The sequence below is a fragment of the Molossus molossus genome, unplaced genomic scaffold (assembly GCF_014108415.1).
Source record: "Molossus molossus isolate mMolMol1 unplaced genomic scaffold, mMolMol1.p scaffold_m16_p_11, whole genome shotgun sequence".
NCBI lineage: Eukaryota > Metazoa > Chordata > Mammalia > Chiroptera > Molossidae > Molossus > Molossus molossus.
The window spans coordinates 11,875,842-11,892,661 of record NW_023425346.1 but is presented as its reverse complement, the minus strand read 5'-3'; the positions used below and the strand labels follow the sequence as shown (position 1 = coordinate 11,892,661).

General features: G+C 42.3%; 1 protein-coding gene across 5 annotated transcripts in view; it reads right to left on the bottom strand.

The window, feature by feature from the left end:
* Positions 1-219: 219 nt before the first annotated feature.
* The window catches only part of CCDC93 (coiled-coil domain containing 93), a 95,154-nt gene continuing 78,553 nt past the window's right edge, over positions 220-16,820 (bottom strand). For 4 of the 5 annotated variants that reach the window (XM_036253711.1, XM_036253715.1, XM_036253714.1 and 1 more), the window contains one exon: positions 9,909-12,838. In XM_036253711.1, the coding sequence (XP_036109604.1) occupies positions 12,785-12,838 (54 nt within the window). In that variant the 3' untranslated portion in view covers positions 9,909-12,784. Of the gene's footprint in view, positions 800-9,908; positions 12,839-16,820 lie in introns of those variants that run through there. The other variant, XR_004958638.1, reaches the window with a different exon arrangement.

Sequence of the window (16,820 nt, the reverse complement as noted above, 5' to 3'; positions counted from 1 at the left end):
AAAGCTGCCCCAGGACAGCCCTTCTCCCGTCCCTACTTCCTCCAAGACTCAAGAAAGAGCAAGTGCACTACACGTGGCTCAAGGGCTCTCTTAAGGAGAGTGTAAGAATCTTCTGTCTTATTTCTATTTTTTCAAAAGTAAGCCAAATTACACTTTAAAAGCTTTATTTTTTTTAATAGATAATACATGTACATGGTACAAAATTCAAAAGGTGCAAAAGGTCTACAGTGAGAAGTAATTCCCTCTCTGCCCAGAGGCAACCAGGCCACCAGGCTCCTGCCATCCCCCAGACGTCCTGGGAACATGCACACAGACGTGTCTGACACACACGTGTGTGTGGATGCTAGCATACACACACACTTCCCTCCATCCTCTTCCTCTTTTTATAAACACACACTGAGTGCTGTGCACCCCCCCGACCTGCACCTGGCATCTCATGGCAGCAGGTGCAGAGCGGCTCTGCTCCTTCCACGCTCCACTTCACCGCTGCCTTAGGACGGTGGTCGCGTCCAACCTCTCGCTATTACACATGATGCTGCGATGACAACCCCTGTACACAGGAAACATACTTGGAAGTAGCACTGCTGGCTCGACAGGCAGGTACATTTGCAACTTTGAGATGTCCTGTCCAGCTGCCCTGCAGAAGCTGCGCCACTGCTGCTCCTGCCAACACTGCCCCGACGGCTGCTTCCCACTGCTGGGCTTCACTGCTGAGTCCTTTCAGCCAGTCCAGCAGCTACCTTTAGATTCACGACATACTCTGAGCCAGAACACTCATGATCTGATCTCCCTCCCCCACCTGCATGGGGAGAAAAACATCTGTAAAAGATAAATTTGAAACCACTGACATCTTTTCTTCCCAACCTTCAAGGCTAGAGTATAACAAATACACTCTGAGATTCTCTAAAGCCGCTCAATAAATTGTCTACCTGTTCTCAAACACAGCATAAATTAGACGAAAGGTTACAATCTAGACTTTGCTAATACAGGGATGCAAAGCTGCAATTTTTATCCAACCAAACTTCTGACTCTCCAGGCTAGCCAGATGCTGGGCGGCTGCGGTGAAGGATGCAGGCCAGGTCCCCTCGTGCTGCTCTCTCTCCAGAGGGCAGGGCATGCAGCAGCCCTCAAAGACTACGATTCAAATACTGCCAGCAAGTGCCACCTAGACAGACAGCAGGAAAAGGGCAGAATGTGAGCAGGCCTGTAGGCTGCCACCGAATGGATCTGTACGCGTCCCAGGTGGTCAGGGAAAGCCGCTGCCCAGGACCTTGGAGGGAGAGCGGTCCAGACGTGGCAACAGCAGGAGGAATGGCCATAGAGAGCCATGAGCTGGCTTGTTTGAGGAATGACATAGGCTGGTATGGAGAACTCATAGTATCCCCACACTGTCCAACAGGCTGCACAGATCAGCCACTAAACGTGTCCCGACAGTTTTACATATTTATTGTGGGAACAGACCATGGTAACATTTTCACAGAGCACTGTCGGCCTGTCCCCATATGCTGTACGAAGGAATGCTCTAACTGGGGGTGCTGAAGAAGCATCACACAGCCACACGGACAGACAGTGGGCACCTCATCCTACTGGCTTCTTCACAGTGCAGCTCTGTAGTGAGACGTGCCTTTACCTCGAGGTCAACACCAGCCATGAGTAAATCATAAAGCATATCCTTAAAGTGTTCTCCTCAGACACGTTTTAAGCCGATCACCTACATCTCAGACTCAGCCAGGTAACTGTTAGAACATCTGCTAGTGTAAGGAGGCAGGGGGCACAGTCTGCTCACCAACAGACCAGTGGGCCAACGGAAAGGACTGGCGGACGCCTGGGCTGCTGGGTCCGAAAATGGTGGATGCTGTGGTGACTCAGAGTGGAGAGACTTAGAGGACTTTTTAGCAACTTCTACGTAACAGCTTCCTTTTTTTCTCCCTTTATTTTAGCCTTGGAGCAACCACCAACTACCTTCTGAATATAAAGAAGAAAGACCTAAAAAGGCTTCAGAAAGGAGCAATCTTGGGGCGGAGAGCTCGGAAGCAGACACTGTAGGGAGACCCTCCAGCACACCTGGCAATGCTGACTCACGGCTCACATCAATGAAGGTTGCTGTTTTGGTACCAAGAATGTTGTGAAAACAAGCTTAGCAAAGCTGACTGCAATTCAGCAATCCAAGAAAACCATGGAAGCAAAATATGCCATTGTGAGACCAGAAAACAGGACTTACATGAGGACAATAATTTTCATAGAAAATAAAGGTGTGTTTGAAAACCTTCCCAACACATTTAAAAAAGTCCAGGGCTTTTCTCATCCTGGCTTTCCATCACATAAACGCTTCTAAAACCTTCTTTCATGTCTTGAGCAGCTGTTGGTCTTACAAAGAAAGAAGCAACAAAGCCAGGAACTGGAAAACAGGAAATGGTATCGACATCATTGACAGTGCTCCACAAGAACTAACAATGGCAATCTGACTTGCACTGGTGGAGCACACAAAGATAACAGATGTGATAAAAGGTCAGCATCAGGATTAGAGGAAGATACAGTCACCTTGGGATTCTGACAGTTTGTCTGGAAGTCTTCCACAGAATCATATTCATCATTTACCGAAAGCTGCAGATAAAAGAGGAAAAAAGATACTAAATGGACAACTAGAAGATGTGTTTTATATACCTTCTTGCATGAGTGGATCAAGAAACTTTAAGATGGTTAAATCAGAGGTTAGAAAAAAGTAGGCATAGCAGTGCCCCACACTGATTCTCCTAAAAAATACCCTTACCTGAAGACAAAGAACCACGCCTTAATGAAGGAACAGGAGAAATCTCCATTAAAAGAACTAAATGAAATGGAGGCAAGCAATCTACCAGATACAGAATACAAAATAATGTCTATAAAAGATGCTCAAGGAATTTAGGGGAAGAATGGGTGAACTCAGTAAGAACTTAAAGAGAAAGTAAGCATAAAAAAGGACATAGAAACCATAAAACAAGAGTTAGTAATGAAGGATACACTAGAAGGAATCAACAGTAGGTTAGATGAAGCAGAGGAATGAATCAGCCCTTTGGAAGACAAGATATCAGAAAATCATCAGAGCAGCAAAGAGAAAACAATTTTTTTAAATGAGTATAGTTTAAGAAACTCTGGGAAAACATCAAGTGTAACAACATCACAACATAGAAGTACCAGAAAAAGAAGAGAGACAGCAAGGGATTGAGAACCTATCTGAAGAAATAATGACTGAAAACTTCCTTAACCTGGTGAAAGAAAAAGATACACAAGTCCAGGAAGTGCAGAGTCTCAAACAAGATGAACCCAAAGAGGCCCACAAAAAGACACATTATAATTAAAATGACAAAGGTTAAAGACAAAGAGAGAACCTTAAACACAGCAAGACAAAGACACTTAGTTACCTATAAGGGAGCTCCCATAAGACTGTAAGCTAATTTCTCAACAGAAATATATCATGCCAGTCTGTAGAATTATAGAATGTAATGGAAAGCAAGGACCTAAAACCAAGAATACACTACCCACCAAAGCTATCATTTAAAAGTGAAGGAGAGCCCAGATGGTGTGGCTCAGTGGATTGAATATCGTCCTGTGAACTAAGAGGTCCTGGTTTGATTCCCTGTCAGGGCACATGCCGGGGTTGCAGGCTCGATCCCCAGTAGGGGGTGTGCAGGAGGCAGCTGATCAATGTTTCTATCTCTCTCCTCCTTCCTCTCTCCCTAAAAAAAAAGAAAAAAACATTTAAAAATAAATAAAATTGAAGGAGAAATAAAGAGCTTCTCATACAAAAAAAAACTAAGGGAATTCATTACAACGAAACCAGTATTAAAATGTTCAACAAACTTCAAGAATATGAAAGAAGCGCTGGCCGATTTGGCTCAGCGGTTAGAGCATCGGCCTGCGGTCCGGAGAGACCCGGGTTCAGTTCCTGCTAAGGGCATGTACCTTGGTTGCAGTTTGTCCCCAGCCCTGGTCGGTCGTGCGGGTGGCAGCCACTCGATGTGTCCCTTTCACGTTGATGTTTCTCTCTCTCTCTCTCTCTCTTCCTCTCTCCCTCCTACTCTATCTGTGCAAAAATTGGAGAAATGTCCTCGGGTGAGGATAAAAAAAATAAAAAAAAAGAATATGAAAGAAAAGAGGAACATAATTATATAAATAAGTACCTATCAATAATCACTATACATGTTAATGGATTAAAGGCTCTATCAAAAGACACAGGGTAGCCCTGGCTGGTTTGGCTCAGTGCTTAGAGCATTCACCCACAGAACAAAGAGTCATGCGTTCGATTCTGATCTAGGGCATGTACCTTGGTTGCGGTTCAGTCCCCAGCCCTGGTCAGGGTCATGCGGGAGGCAATCAACTGATGTGTCTCTCTCACAGCGATGTTCCACCCACTCCCCTGCACTCTATCTGAAGATAAATGGAAAAATATCCTTGGGGTGAGGATTAAAAACAAAACAAAAGACATATGGTAGCTGAATGGAAAAAATATATCTATATAAATATTGTCTATAAGAGATCACGTCAGAACAAAAGACACACAAAGACTGAAAGTAAAGGGATGGAGAAAGGTATTTCATACAAATGAAAACAAAACAAAACAGAAAAGCTGAGGTAACAATACTTATATATCAACAAAATAGACTAAAACAAAGGCTATAAGAGACAAAGAAGGTCATTACATAATGAAAAAGGGATCAATCCAGCCCTGGTTGGTTTTGCTCAGTGGTTAGAGCATTGGGCTGCAGACCAAGAGATCGCAGTTTTAATTCCTGGTCAAGGGCAAGTACATGAGTTGTGGATTCACTCCCTGGCCCTAGTTAGGGCATGTGCGGAAGACAACCAGTCGATGTGTCTCTCTCACATCAATGTTTTTCTCTTCCCCACTCCCTCCTTTTTCTCTCAAATAAATAAATAAATGGAAAAAATATCCTCAAGTGAGGATTAAACAAAAAAAGAAAAAGAAGTCAATCCAACATAACCCTTGTAAACATTATTTATGGATCCAATATAGGAGCACCTAAATATATAAAGCAAATCTTAATGGAAATTAAGGGAAAGATGGACAATAATATAGTCACAGTAGGGGATTTTAACACCCTATTGATATCAGTGGATAGATCTTCCAAAAAGAAAAACAAAAAGGAAACTGTGGCCTTAAATGACACTGATGGAATTAACTGATATATTCAAGAGCATTTCACCCCAAAGGAGCAGAATATACATACATTCTGTCCAAGTGCACATGGAACATTTTAGGATACTACATGTTAGGATACAAAATAAATATCAATACATTTTAGAAGATTAAAATCATATCAAGCATCTTCTCTGACCACAATGGTATAAAAATAGAAATTAAAGAAAAAACTGAAAACACTCAAATACATGGAGGCTAAATAACATGTTACTAAACAATGAGTGGGTTAACAATGAAATCAAGGAAAAAATCAAAATACCTTGAGACAAATGAAAGTAAAAACACAACCCAAAAAGCTATAGGACACAGCAAAAGCAGTCCTAAGACAGAAATTCATAGCATTACAGGCCTACCTCAAGACACAAGAAAAATCACAAATAAAGAATCTAACCTTAGCCCAGCCCGTGTGGCTCAGTGGTTGAGCATTGACCCATGCATCAAGAGGTTGCTGGTTTGATTCCCAGTCATGGCACATGCCCAGGCTGTGGGCCTGATCCCCAGTGGGGGGCATGCAGGAGGCAGCCAATCAATGTTCTCCCTCATCAATGTTTCTCTCTCTCTCCCTCTGTTTTCCTCTCTCTCTCAAAATCAATAAAGAAAAAAAAAAACAGAATCTAATCTTATATCAAATAAACTAGAAAAAGAAAAAGTGAGTAAAAGAAGAGAAATCATAAAGATCAAAGTGAAAATAAACAAAATGGAGTCTTACAAAACAATACAAAACATCAATAAACCAAGAGCTGGTTCTTTGAAAAGATAAACAAGATTGATAAACCTTATCTAGACTCATCAAGGAAAAACAGAGAACCCAAATAAATAAAATCAGAAATGAAAGATGAGAGCCCTGGCAAGGTCAATATGCCAAGGTTGTGGTTCAGTTTCTGGTCAGGGAATATACAAGAATCATAAATGCAAGAATATACAAAAATGCATAAATAAGTAAACAAGAAATTGATATTTCTCTCTCTCCCCTTCCTCTCAAAAAATCAATAAATAAATTTAAAAAGATAAGAAATGAAAGAGAAGTAACTGACACCACACAAGTGCAAAAAAAATTACTAAAAAAACCAAAGAACTTATATGCATATATGCATAACCAATGGACACAGACAATAGTGCGGTGGAGGTTAGTGGGAGGCAGCAAGAGCGGGGAGGAGGGTATCAATGGGAGAAAAAAGGGACATCTGTAATACTTCAACAATAAAGATAAATTAAAAACAGAAAAATAATTATAAAGAACTATATGTCAACAAATTGGACAATCTGGAAGAGATGAATAAATTCCTAGAAACATGCAATCTTTCAAACTGAATCAAGAACAAACAGAGAATCTGAACTGACTTAGTACAACTAATGAAATAGAAGCAGTAATGAAAAATCTCCCAACAAACAAAAGTCCTGGACTGGAAGTCTTTACAGGTGAATTCTACCAAACAGTCAAAGAAGAACTAACATGTATCCTTCTCAAACTATTTTAAAAAATTCAAGAGGCAGGAAGGCTCCCAAACTCGTTTTACGAGGCCAGCATTACCCTAATTCCAAAACCAGATAAAGACATTACTAGGAAAGAAAATTATACACCAAAAATAGATGCAAAAATCCTCAAAAAATGTTAGCAAACCAAATTCAGTAATACATTAAAAATATTATACAATATCCACAAATCAATTAATGTGATACATCACAAAAACAAAATGAAGAACAGAAATGTATGATTGTTATCAACAGATGCAGAAAAAGCACTTGACAAAATCCAGCACCTATTTATGATAAAAAACTCTCAGCTGAGTGGGTATAGAGGGAACATACCTCAACATAATAAAGGCCATATTTTGACAAACCCTCAAGACAGGGACATCCACTTTCACCACTCTAATATAGTACTGGAAGTCCTAGCCAGAATAATCAGACAAGAACAAGAAATAAAAGGCATCCAAACTGGAAAGCAAAAAGTAAAATTGTCACTATTTGCAGATGACATGATATTGTATATAGAGAACACTGAGGATTCCCCCCAAAACTACTAGACCTAATAAATGAATTCAGTAAAGTAGCAGGATACATAGTAAATATGCAGAAATTGATTGCATTTTATATACCAATAATGATGTGTCAGAAAGGGAAACTAAGAAAGCAATCCCATTTACAATTGCATCAAAAAATTAAAATATCTAGTTACAAATCTAACTGAGAAGGTAAAAGACCTGTACTTGGAAAAGAAGAAACTGAAGAAGATACAAATAAATGGAAGCATGTACTATGTTCATGGATAGGAAGAATTAACATCATTAAAATGTCCATACTACCCAAAGTAATCTATAGAGTCAATGCAATTCCCATCAAAATACCAATGGCATATTTCACAGAACTAGAACAAATAATCCCCAATTTGTATGGAAACACAAAGACCCTAAATAGCCACAGCAACTTTGAGAAAGAACAACAAATCTGGAGGTATCATACTACCTGATATCAAACTACACTGCAAGGCTACAGTTATCAAAACATCATCGTACTAGCATAAAAACAGACACACAGCACAATAAAACAGAATAGAGATCCCAGAAATAATATGGTCCATTAATACATGACAGAAAAGCCAAGAACATAAAATGGTGTAGAGGCAGTCTATTCAATAAATGGTGTTGGGAAGACATATACAAACAAAATAAAACTAGATCATCAAAATAAAACTAAAACCGTACATAAGAATAAACTCAAAATGGAGTTTAAAAACGTAAATAAATTTAAGACTCAAAAACATAAAACTCCTAGAAGAAAACACAGGCAGTAAAATCTAACATTTTTCTTAGCAATAATTTTCCTGATATATCTTCTTAGGCAAGGGAAACAAGAAAAAAAATAAGCAAATGGTACTACATCAAGCTAAAAAGGTTTTGCATTGCACAGGAAATCATCAATAAAATGAAAAGGCAATCTACTGAATGGAAGACGATATTCACCAATGATATATCTGATAAGGAGTTAATACCCAAAATTTATAAAGAACTCATACAACACAACACCAAAAAAACCCAAAGAATCCAATTTAAAAATGGGCAGAGAAGGTGCAAAGATACTTCTTCATAGAGGACACACAGATGGCCATCAGACATATGAAAAAATACTCAATGTCACTAATCATCAGAGAAATGCAAATTAAAGCCACAATGAGATACCACCTCACACCTGTCAGAATGGCTATCATCAATAAATCAACAAAGAACTAACAAGTGTTGGTGAGGATGTGGAGAAAAAGGAACCCCTCGTGCACTGTTGGTGGGAATACAGATTGGTGCAGCAACTGTAGAAAACAGTATGGAGTTCCCTAAAAAAATTAAAAACGGAACTGCCTTATGACCCAGCAATTCCACTTCTGGGAATATATCCAAAGAAATCCAAAACACTAATTTTAAATATATGCACACCTATGTTAACTGCAATGCTATTTTCAATAGCCAAGATAGGGTAGTAACATAAGTGCCCATTGGTAGACAAACAGATATAAACGTTGTAATAGATTATTAACACAATGGAATATTATTCAGCCATAAAAAAATAAAATCTTACCATTTGTGACAGCATGGATGGACCTAGAGTGTATTATGCTAAGTGAAATAAGTTGGAGAAAGACAACACCATATGATTTCACTTAAATGTGGAATCTAAAAACCAAAATAAAATTGAAACAGGCTCATAGATACAGAGAACAGACTGATAGTTGTCAGATGGGAGAAAAATTAAGAAACTGGGTGAAAAAGCTGAACTGGGATTAAGAAGTATAAAGTGGTAGTTACAAAACAGTCACGAGGATATGAAGTACAGCATAGAGAATACAGTCAATAATACTGTAATAACAGTGTATGGTGTCAGGTAAGTACTGGTAATGTCAGAGGAAATAGTTTTAAAATATATGATTGTTTAACTACTATGCTGTATACATGAAAGAAATAAAAAATAATACAGAATGTAAACTATAATTTAAAAAATATAATTTAAAATTTATTGCTAGAATATCTACTTCCCTTTTATATTGATCATTAGTCACCACAAACGGGGCAAGATGAGGCCAGCTGAAGTGACAGAAATCAAGGAGGTACAGGTTTATAGGCCACTCCTTACTGTCCGGGGTGCCTTTTCAGGCAGGTTTGCCTTGGTCACTACAGAGGTGATGGGGCCATTGATGTTATAGCCTGAGGTCACTTTGTGAGGCAGGAAGAGGGCGGCCACTGCCTGAGGCCTTCTCTATCTGCTCCTGGTTTCAGGAGGTCCCAAGAGCTAAGGTGTTTGTTAGAAAGAACTTCCTCAGCCTGGGAAAGGCCTCCTATCTGGACCACCCCCCTGCCTTCTGGTTCTGCTGTCAGACTCAGTAGATGCTGGCAGAACCCACAGAACATGGGCTACAAACCAGAACCCAGTTAAAACCACATGCTCCAGCCTCTAACAAGAGCTTAGTCCTGACAAACTTGGAATCTGTGTTCTCTGTAAAAAAAAAAAAGCAGCCTGTGGCTCACTGTGACTCATGCACCAAGAGGTTGCCGGTTCGATTCCCAGTCAGAGCACATGCCCAGGTTGTGGGCCCGATCCCCAGTGGGAGGCATGCCTGAGGCGGCCAATCGATGTTCTCTCTCATCAATATTTCTCTCTCTCCTCCCTTCCTCTCTAAAATCAGTAAAGAAAAAATATTTAAAAAATAAATAAAAAGGAAGCAGACCCCTCATGTGCAACTGTGGCAGCTGTCCTTTAACATTTGACACCTTTCTCGAGCGCTATTAGCTGACCCCACTGATCCACGAGAGACTGAATCCAGGCTAAGGACTGTAAGAAGTATGTCCCAAGTGTTTCCCAATAGGTCTCTTCTAGTTTGTCCTGCTCACAGCAGCTCCAATTTTGGTTTAAATCAAAGCAGCTCCATGTATTCCATGAGACATATGTGGGAGTGTGGGAGCAGGGGAGCTCAGGAGCTCCCAACCTAGAGGATGGCCGAGAACTCTAGGGCACGGGTGGCTGGCCACGGGAAGTCTGCCCTGTTAGCAAACTCACTGCTGCACAGCTGCATGCTTGCTGGGGAAACCTCATTCCTCCGATGCACACATTTCATAAATGCCAGTTAAGGAAGTTCCCCCTTCTTTCTTAACCGTTGGAAGTGTGTGGGCTTGGCAGAATACCCAGCCACACTCTGTGCGGGCACAGGATGTGGTCCTGGGAGGAATCCCTGCTGGCTTCAGAAATGACTGGGCCTCAGGCATTTCCTCAGCCTGTAAGGCCTGACTGGAAAGCACACTTCCTGTCCTGCTGCTCACAAAGGCACCATCTGCTCTGTAGGTCATCTGCAGCAAGCACGTCTTCTGTAGACTGGCTTTCGCTAATTCAAAATGTGTTCAAAGAATGGAAACGGCCCTGGCTGGTTGGTTTGGCTCAGTGGTTGGAGCATCGGCCTGCGGACCAGAGAGTCCTGGGTTCGGTTCCCGCTAGGGGCATGTACCAAAAAAAAAGAATGGAAACTAATTTCTTTGTATTAGGCTTTGTAGATAACAAAAAGTGACTATATATACCGAGTCCTCCCTGCACCAAATAAAACTCTCTCAAAACATAACCCAACATAAATGCTCCCACTTAAAAAAATAATTACAGGTTGCTTTAGATTAGTCCTGTCACACTTTCCCAACAACACAGAGAGGTGGTTTATAATAACCCCCGAGTGTCACCCACTACTCTTCCCTACCACCTTTGAACAAATATCCGAATAATCTCCTAACCCTCAGAAAGCTGTCAATTAGGGAGTAGGTCTATGAGCTTCTCAACAGAGATGTTTCCCCGAACCTGAAATAATTTACAGTGAAACTGCTGTTTCCTTCCTCTACCCTCCAAGTACCACCGCTCTTTGGCAATTTCTTACTTTAACTTCACTGAACCCTTTCAAAATGCACAAATGACGATGGTCCAGCCTAACTGGAGATGTCCATGGCTCAGCACGGAGTATCACCTCGAATGCCGCTGCCTCCCCAGCTCCAGGAGCAGCCATCTCCGCCTTGCAGGCCTCACTGGCCCTGGCACAGAAACCAAGGGCTGCTGTTAACCGAGCATGAGATTTTCTTTTTCTCAGTCTATACACATCAGCCCTGCCTAATCACATACATGAGGAAACTAAAAATGAATGTGACCTTCCTGTGACAGCTCTGAGTGACTCATCTGCCTACCATGTTTAAGTTTTTATACTTTATGGTCCAAACCTTCTGACAGGTATGTGTGCAAGCTTTATCTGCATGAAGTCAAACCTCACACAGGGGCTTCCTGAACTTGACTGAGTTGCCAGATCCCTGTGGCCAAGGCAGGAGGAGCCCTGTGCTTAGTTTGGACTGCTTACTTCCAGAGGATCAAGTCAACTCTTCAGCCTTCCCTTCAGGCCCTCCAAAGGCTGGTCCCAGCCCATCTTTCTGGACTGGTCTCTAAAGCCTCTTGCACAGAGACCAGCCCAGCCAAATGCTCGTCCAACAAGCATGCCTTGTACTCTTCTGCATCCTCTTGGATTTGCAGTCATAGTCATATCTTTATCCAAAATGACCTTCCCATGTATCTGTGTCTATTAAAACATTGTGATCCCTTCACATGTAGCCCAAAGCCTGCCTCCTCCATGAGTCCTCCTGGATCTCTACACACCTCACTGTTTTCTCGTCTGACACCTGCTCATCATCCGTCACTCTGTGATTTATCACACACTGCCCTGGACTGCAGTGAATGGTATTTCCACTCAGTGCTCAGACCATTACATGTCCAGAGTATAAGGCATGTGGAAGGAGGGGATACACAGGACCATCCACATTTGGCTATGACTGAAATGAGAACTAGAGCATGATAAGGCATCATTCTTATTTAAGTCCTCAATATACGGCCCGTTTTCAATGTTTGGTGAAATGAACTCGAGTAGCGTGTAAGGACTCAACCAACAGCAGACACTGGGTTTTCTTTCTAGTTAATACACCATGAAGCCTCGAGGAGCCAGGAACAAAAGGCACCACAGGCAAGTGCAGGGCCCAAGTGACCAACACTCACATGGGATGGTCATTTAGCTGTAAAAACCTTTGTTTACTAAAATAAAATCCCAGGTGGCCAAGCTCTGTGTCACATAAGTTCTATCTGCTCTCTGGCCCACTTGCTGGAAGCCCAACTGCAGGGACTGTGTTTGATACTTCCATCTCGCTCACTGCTTACTTGTCAATGGTTGTTTAATTAATATTTGCTGAACAAATGAATTTCTCTTTATTCAGAGTCCATACAAATACAGGTACCTTCATATGTGCAACATTATTGGAGAAATAAAAGTTGAATCGACAGAGAACAAATACCGCTCACATTTCTGCAGAGGATGATGGGTGTTACCTAAGCCACAATGTTTACACTGCCCGATTCCATCAACAACATCCACTGCAGAGATGGAATGGAATCCAATAGGAGAGAGAAAATATCCATGGTGTGGAAATCATTACACCTGCATCTCTCTACTGTAGTGTTCAGAACCATTTCACGATCTTGTAGTTGGTATGTGGCATTTAAAATAAATCAATGACGTACGATGGCTGGGAACTTTCAGGAGGCCTTGGCTTTCATCTTGGACAGCAGCACCTCGTTCTTGCGGCCCTCCTGGAGGGAAAGCAGAGAGAGTGTGTACAGAGAGGTGGTGGCTACATCAGCACCCATGTGAGGCTCAGGTGGTCATACTGTCCTTCCCCCAGTCCCATGGGAGACAGGTTCTAACCAACTAAACACCAGCCTCCTAGCATGCTATTACCAGCATGGTGAAATTTCCTGGTGACCTGCTGACCTTCAATATCAAAACAGCTATAATAACACTCACTGTCTGCACTATCAGACTGAGAACAGGATTAGGTATCATCACTTCAAAAGACTTCATGAAGCCTCTAAAACCGTGCAGGGGGCAGAAGCTGAAAGCAGAGAGTTATGTGCCAATCTCAGATTACTACGGGCAGGCCGGAGAGAGAGGGATGGTCCTTGGAGACAAACTAAGGGGCACAGCAGGCGAAGCAGTAGGAAAGTTCTTCCTCTGACAATAGTGAAGGTTGCAAATGTCAACTTTAAGACAGAAACTCACAGAAGACAATGAGAAATATGCATCAAGGGACCCCTCCCCATTAACTCCCCCTCCTTAAGATGTGCAGTATGAGCTCCACTGCTATATATGCTGAGGGATAGTACTGAGGGCGATCACTGGCCCCATCCCCTGTGTAACTGACGTCCAGTGGTACAGGGTCACCTCTGCATTATTTTATAGCCCATTCTTCAGACATCCTCAAAGGCTCCTCACTGTGAGTCCTCCTGCCCCCTTGCTCCCACTGGCCTTGATAGCTCAGGACACTTTCATCTGTTAGCAGAAATCTCCACCCCTTCCTTGGGCCATGTCACAAGCAGCCCTGCTTTAAACTAAGAGGTGAACATGGTAGTGGGAAGAGCCTGGAGAGGCTGAGCTTGAGGAGCAGACTTCCACTAGCCACACTTCCAGTAGATCCATTAATGTGGAAGAAAAACTTCATTTCACCCTTGAACCCTCTGCATACAAGGCCCCCCAGTCAGCGTTTTCATCTCTCTGGGCCTAAGTGCTCCCAGCTCCCTGGAGGCCCTTTGCTCTCTGGCAGCATCATGGCTCAGGGCTGCAATGACCCTGGTTTTATTAAGACAAATGCCAGTTCGCCTGCAGGGTTTACACTCATCTTTCACTCAGAGTGGGACCAGCAGCCTCTTGGGCTGGGGGTAAGGCTGAATTCTTGTCAGAAACAAGGTGTTCTAATACTTTCTGAGTACTTGTTTTTGGAGGGGAAGGCAGTTAATTTTTCCTGGGGGTGGGAAGAGAAAAAAGGTGAAGTTGAATAGTATTTATTCTAATAGAAAAGAAGGAAGTTTTCCTTTTAAAAATGAGTTACTTAGATTTGCTCGGGAAAACAACTTTCAGCCTCCCTGCCCCAAAATAGGCAGGATAGAGATGGAACAAGAATAAGTAGATAGTCACATTGCTATAGTCCTTTCTGTACTTCTATGTTTTTTAAAAAATTCCCCCCAAAATATAAAACAGTGAAATAATGAATAAGTAAATTAGCTTCTACTGTCACCCACCTCACCTTCTAAATGAGGCAGAAACAACTCTGAAGAGTTGCAGAGTCCCAGCAGGGGCCGCTCTGCATGTTGTCCCGCCCGGAGTGGACACCCACATTTTCAGGAAAGCTATCCAGGCTGTCACCTGGTGTGTGAGCACTGATTAAGTCCCATGCAATCTACTGGAAGCCTTTTGGGAGACTACAGAATGATACTGTTTGACAGAAAGGGTGGGTCCTTTAGGCATTTTTTTCTAGGATTTTAAAAAAAAAAAAGGTCTCCTTATCTGTTTCTTTCCTGCTTAAAACCCCAGGGGCCTGCTATGTGCCAGACACAGCACTTCAGCTCGGTCAAGATAATGTATGCAAAGCCAGCTTCAGTCATCAGTGCTAGGCTAGAAGTTAAATCTTGGTTTGGTGACCTTGTGAGAGATTGTGGTTTAGAGACACAATTAATTGCTGCAATACTGCAGTTAAGGTGATTTATGATTTCAGAGTATGTGTTGTTTCCCGGCAGACTTGTTATTAACAAACTCTCCCAGGGTGAGCCAGACATTGGAATTTCATAGATAACCTCATGTCTCAGATCAAAGTCTTGATACCAGAGGAGGCTGGAAGTCAGGACGAGGGCATGACTTTGTACCTATATGGTGCCCATGGCGCCTCACTGGTGCTCAATTAATGTGGAGCAAACCACACAATAAAGAGAACTATGAAGGTGCGTGATGAGTCATTACTGCTCAGCACAAGTGCTGGGCCCAGAATGTGGTGGGAATTCAGAATTCGGGAGCAGAAGACCAACCATGAGGGGAAGAGGTAGGTAAAGGAGGCAGGAGAGAGAAGGTTCTGGGAGAAGGCTCCACCCTGGAATGAAAGTCCAACTTTTCAAACTGGTTTTCTACTACAAATGAGATCTTATTTGGAACTGCAACATGTAAAATATCAGAATTATTCTGGCTGAAGGTATGGGGAGGGGCCTGGGAGCAGCAAGCAAGCCACCATCACCACCTCCTCCTTAACACCCGTGGTAGCCCCAGATCACCTCAGAGGAGCTTGTGGAAGAAAGTGTAAGGTTTGGGAACACTGACACAGGGTTGCTAATTTAAAATTTTTGCCAAGTAAAATGCTAACAACAAAAAAAAGAACACCGCACTATCAACATTATTTTATAAGAGGAAGACAATTTTGACATCAAAAAAACAAAAAGGCATGCTGTTTTTTTAAAAAGGTGAGGCCTTTAAATTAAAAAAAAAAATGTAATTGTCTGAAGAACATACTACATTTCTCCTCCCTTTTTTTCCAACTTGCTTTGGACTGAAGGATACTTGGGCACGGCAAGCACCCGGTGTAGGGGTCTTCCCTGCCTAGGAAGGACCCACCCTGCATGTCTGCTGTGAGAGTAACTATGTCCGAGGAGCTGGGAACACAGAACCTTGATGCTTATTTTGTCTGAAGAAACCATCTCCTCTGGAGGTCAACCTAAGTCTTCAGCCCCGAGGGCCTGTAGTGCAAGAAAGAACTTTTCCATTTCACTTCTATTTACTTTGATTTTGACAACATATACGTATCCTCCCCAACTTACTTGTTTTCTGTTTCTGCTGTCAAAAGGGCAGTGCTGGCATGTCTGAGCTACATTTGAAATGTAATTCTTCTCCTCTGGGCCTTCTTTGTGAGTTACTTGAATTAAAAGGAAGAAGTCCCTGCCTGCTCCCTGCCAGCTCACGCACTGGCCCTTCTGACACTGGAGCACCTCTCCCGGTCACCCTCTCATGCTGCCCAGCCTCAGCCCTTCATCTGCCTGCCCCCTGGCCGAAGGCCTCTTGCTCTGCCCATGGCCAAGTCCTTCCAAACTGAGGGACTGTCCCTGACCACAACATGTACATTAGTTTCTCCACAGGAAAGGCTGAAATTAAGTATTTGCTACTACTAGTTTATTAGTGTTTGTTTGTCTCCTTGCTTGTCATCTGTCTGCCCCATCCCAACATAAGCTTCTTGACACAGGAACTGACTGGGTAGTTTTACAACCTGACACATCCCCAGGGGTGTGGTAGGAGCTGGAAGAACATTTAGTGAAGAGCTGAAAGATTCTGAAATGCCTATGGGCTGTGGCTCCCAAAAGTTAAATTACAAAAAGAGGAAGAAGTAGATAAGAAAAGGCAGGGAAGGAAATATACAAGAAGGTCTTAAAATATACAAAAACAAAATTATTGGTATGGAAAGATTATGTATTTTTTATTCTATAGACCAAACTCCAGTATACAACTTATCTTTAGTGCCTCTGTATTTCCAGCGACCTCTAAACTCACTCAAACCACATGGATTTGGGTTAGAAGGGGGAAAGAAATTCCTGGAAATGAAGCTGCTGAGATCTTGGAAAGTGACCAAAACAGTCTCCTTTCTGGAAGATCTCTTAAGTAAAGGGCAAGCACATTTTTTTCTGGAATAATAGAGAGTAACCCTGACCAAATGCAGGGAAGAAAAGACAGGGACAAATGAAATTCAGTAACTGTTGGGTGTCC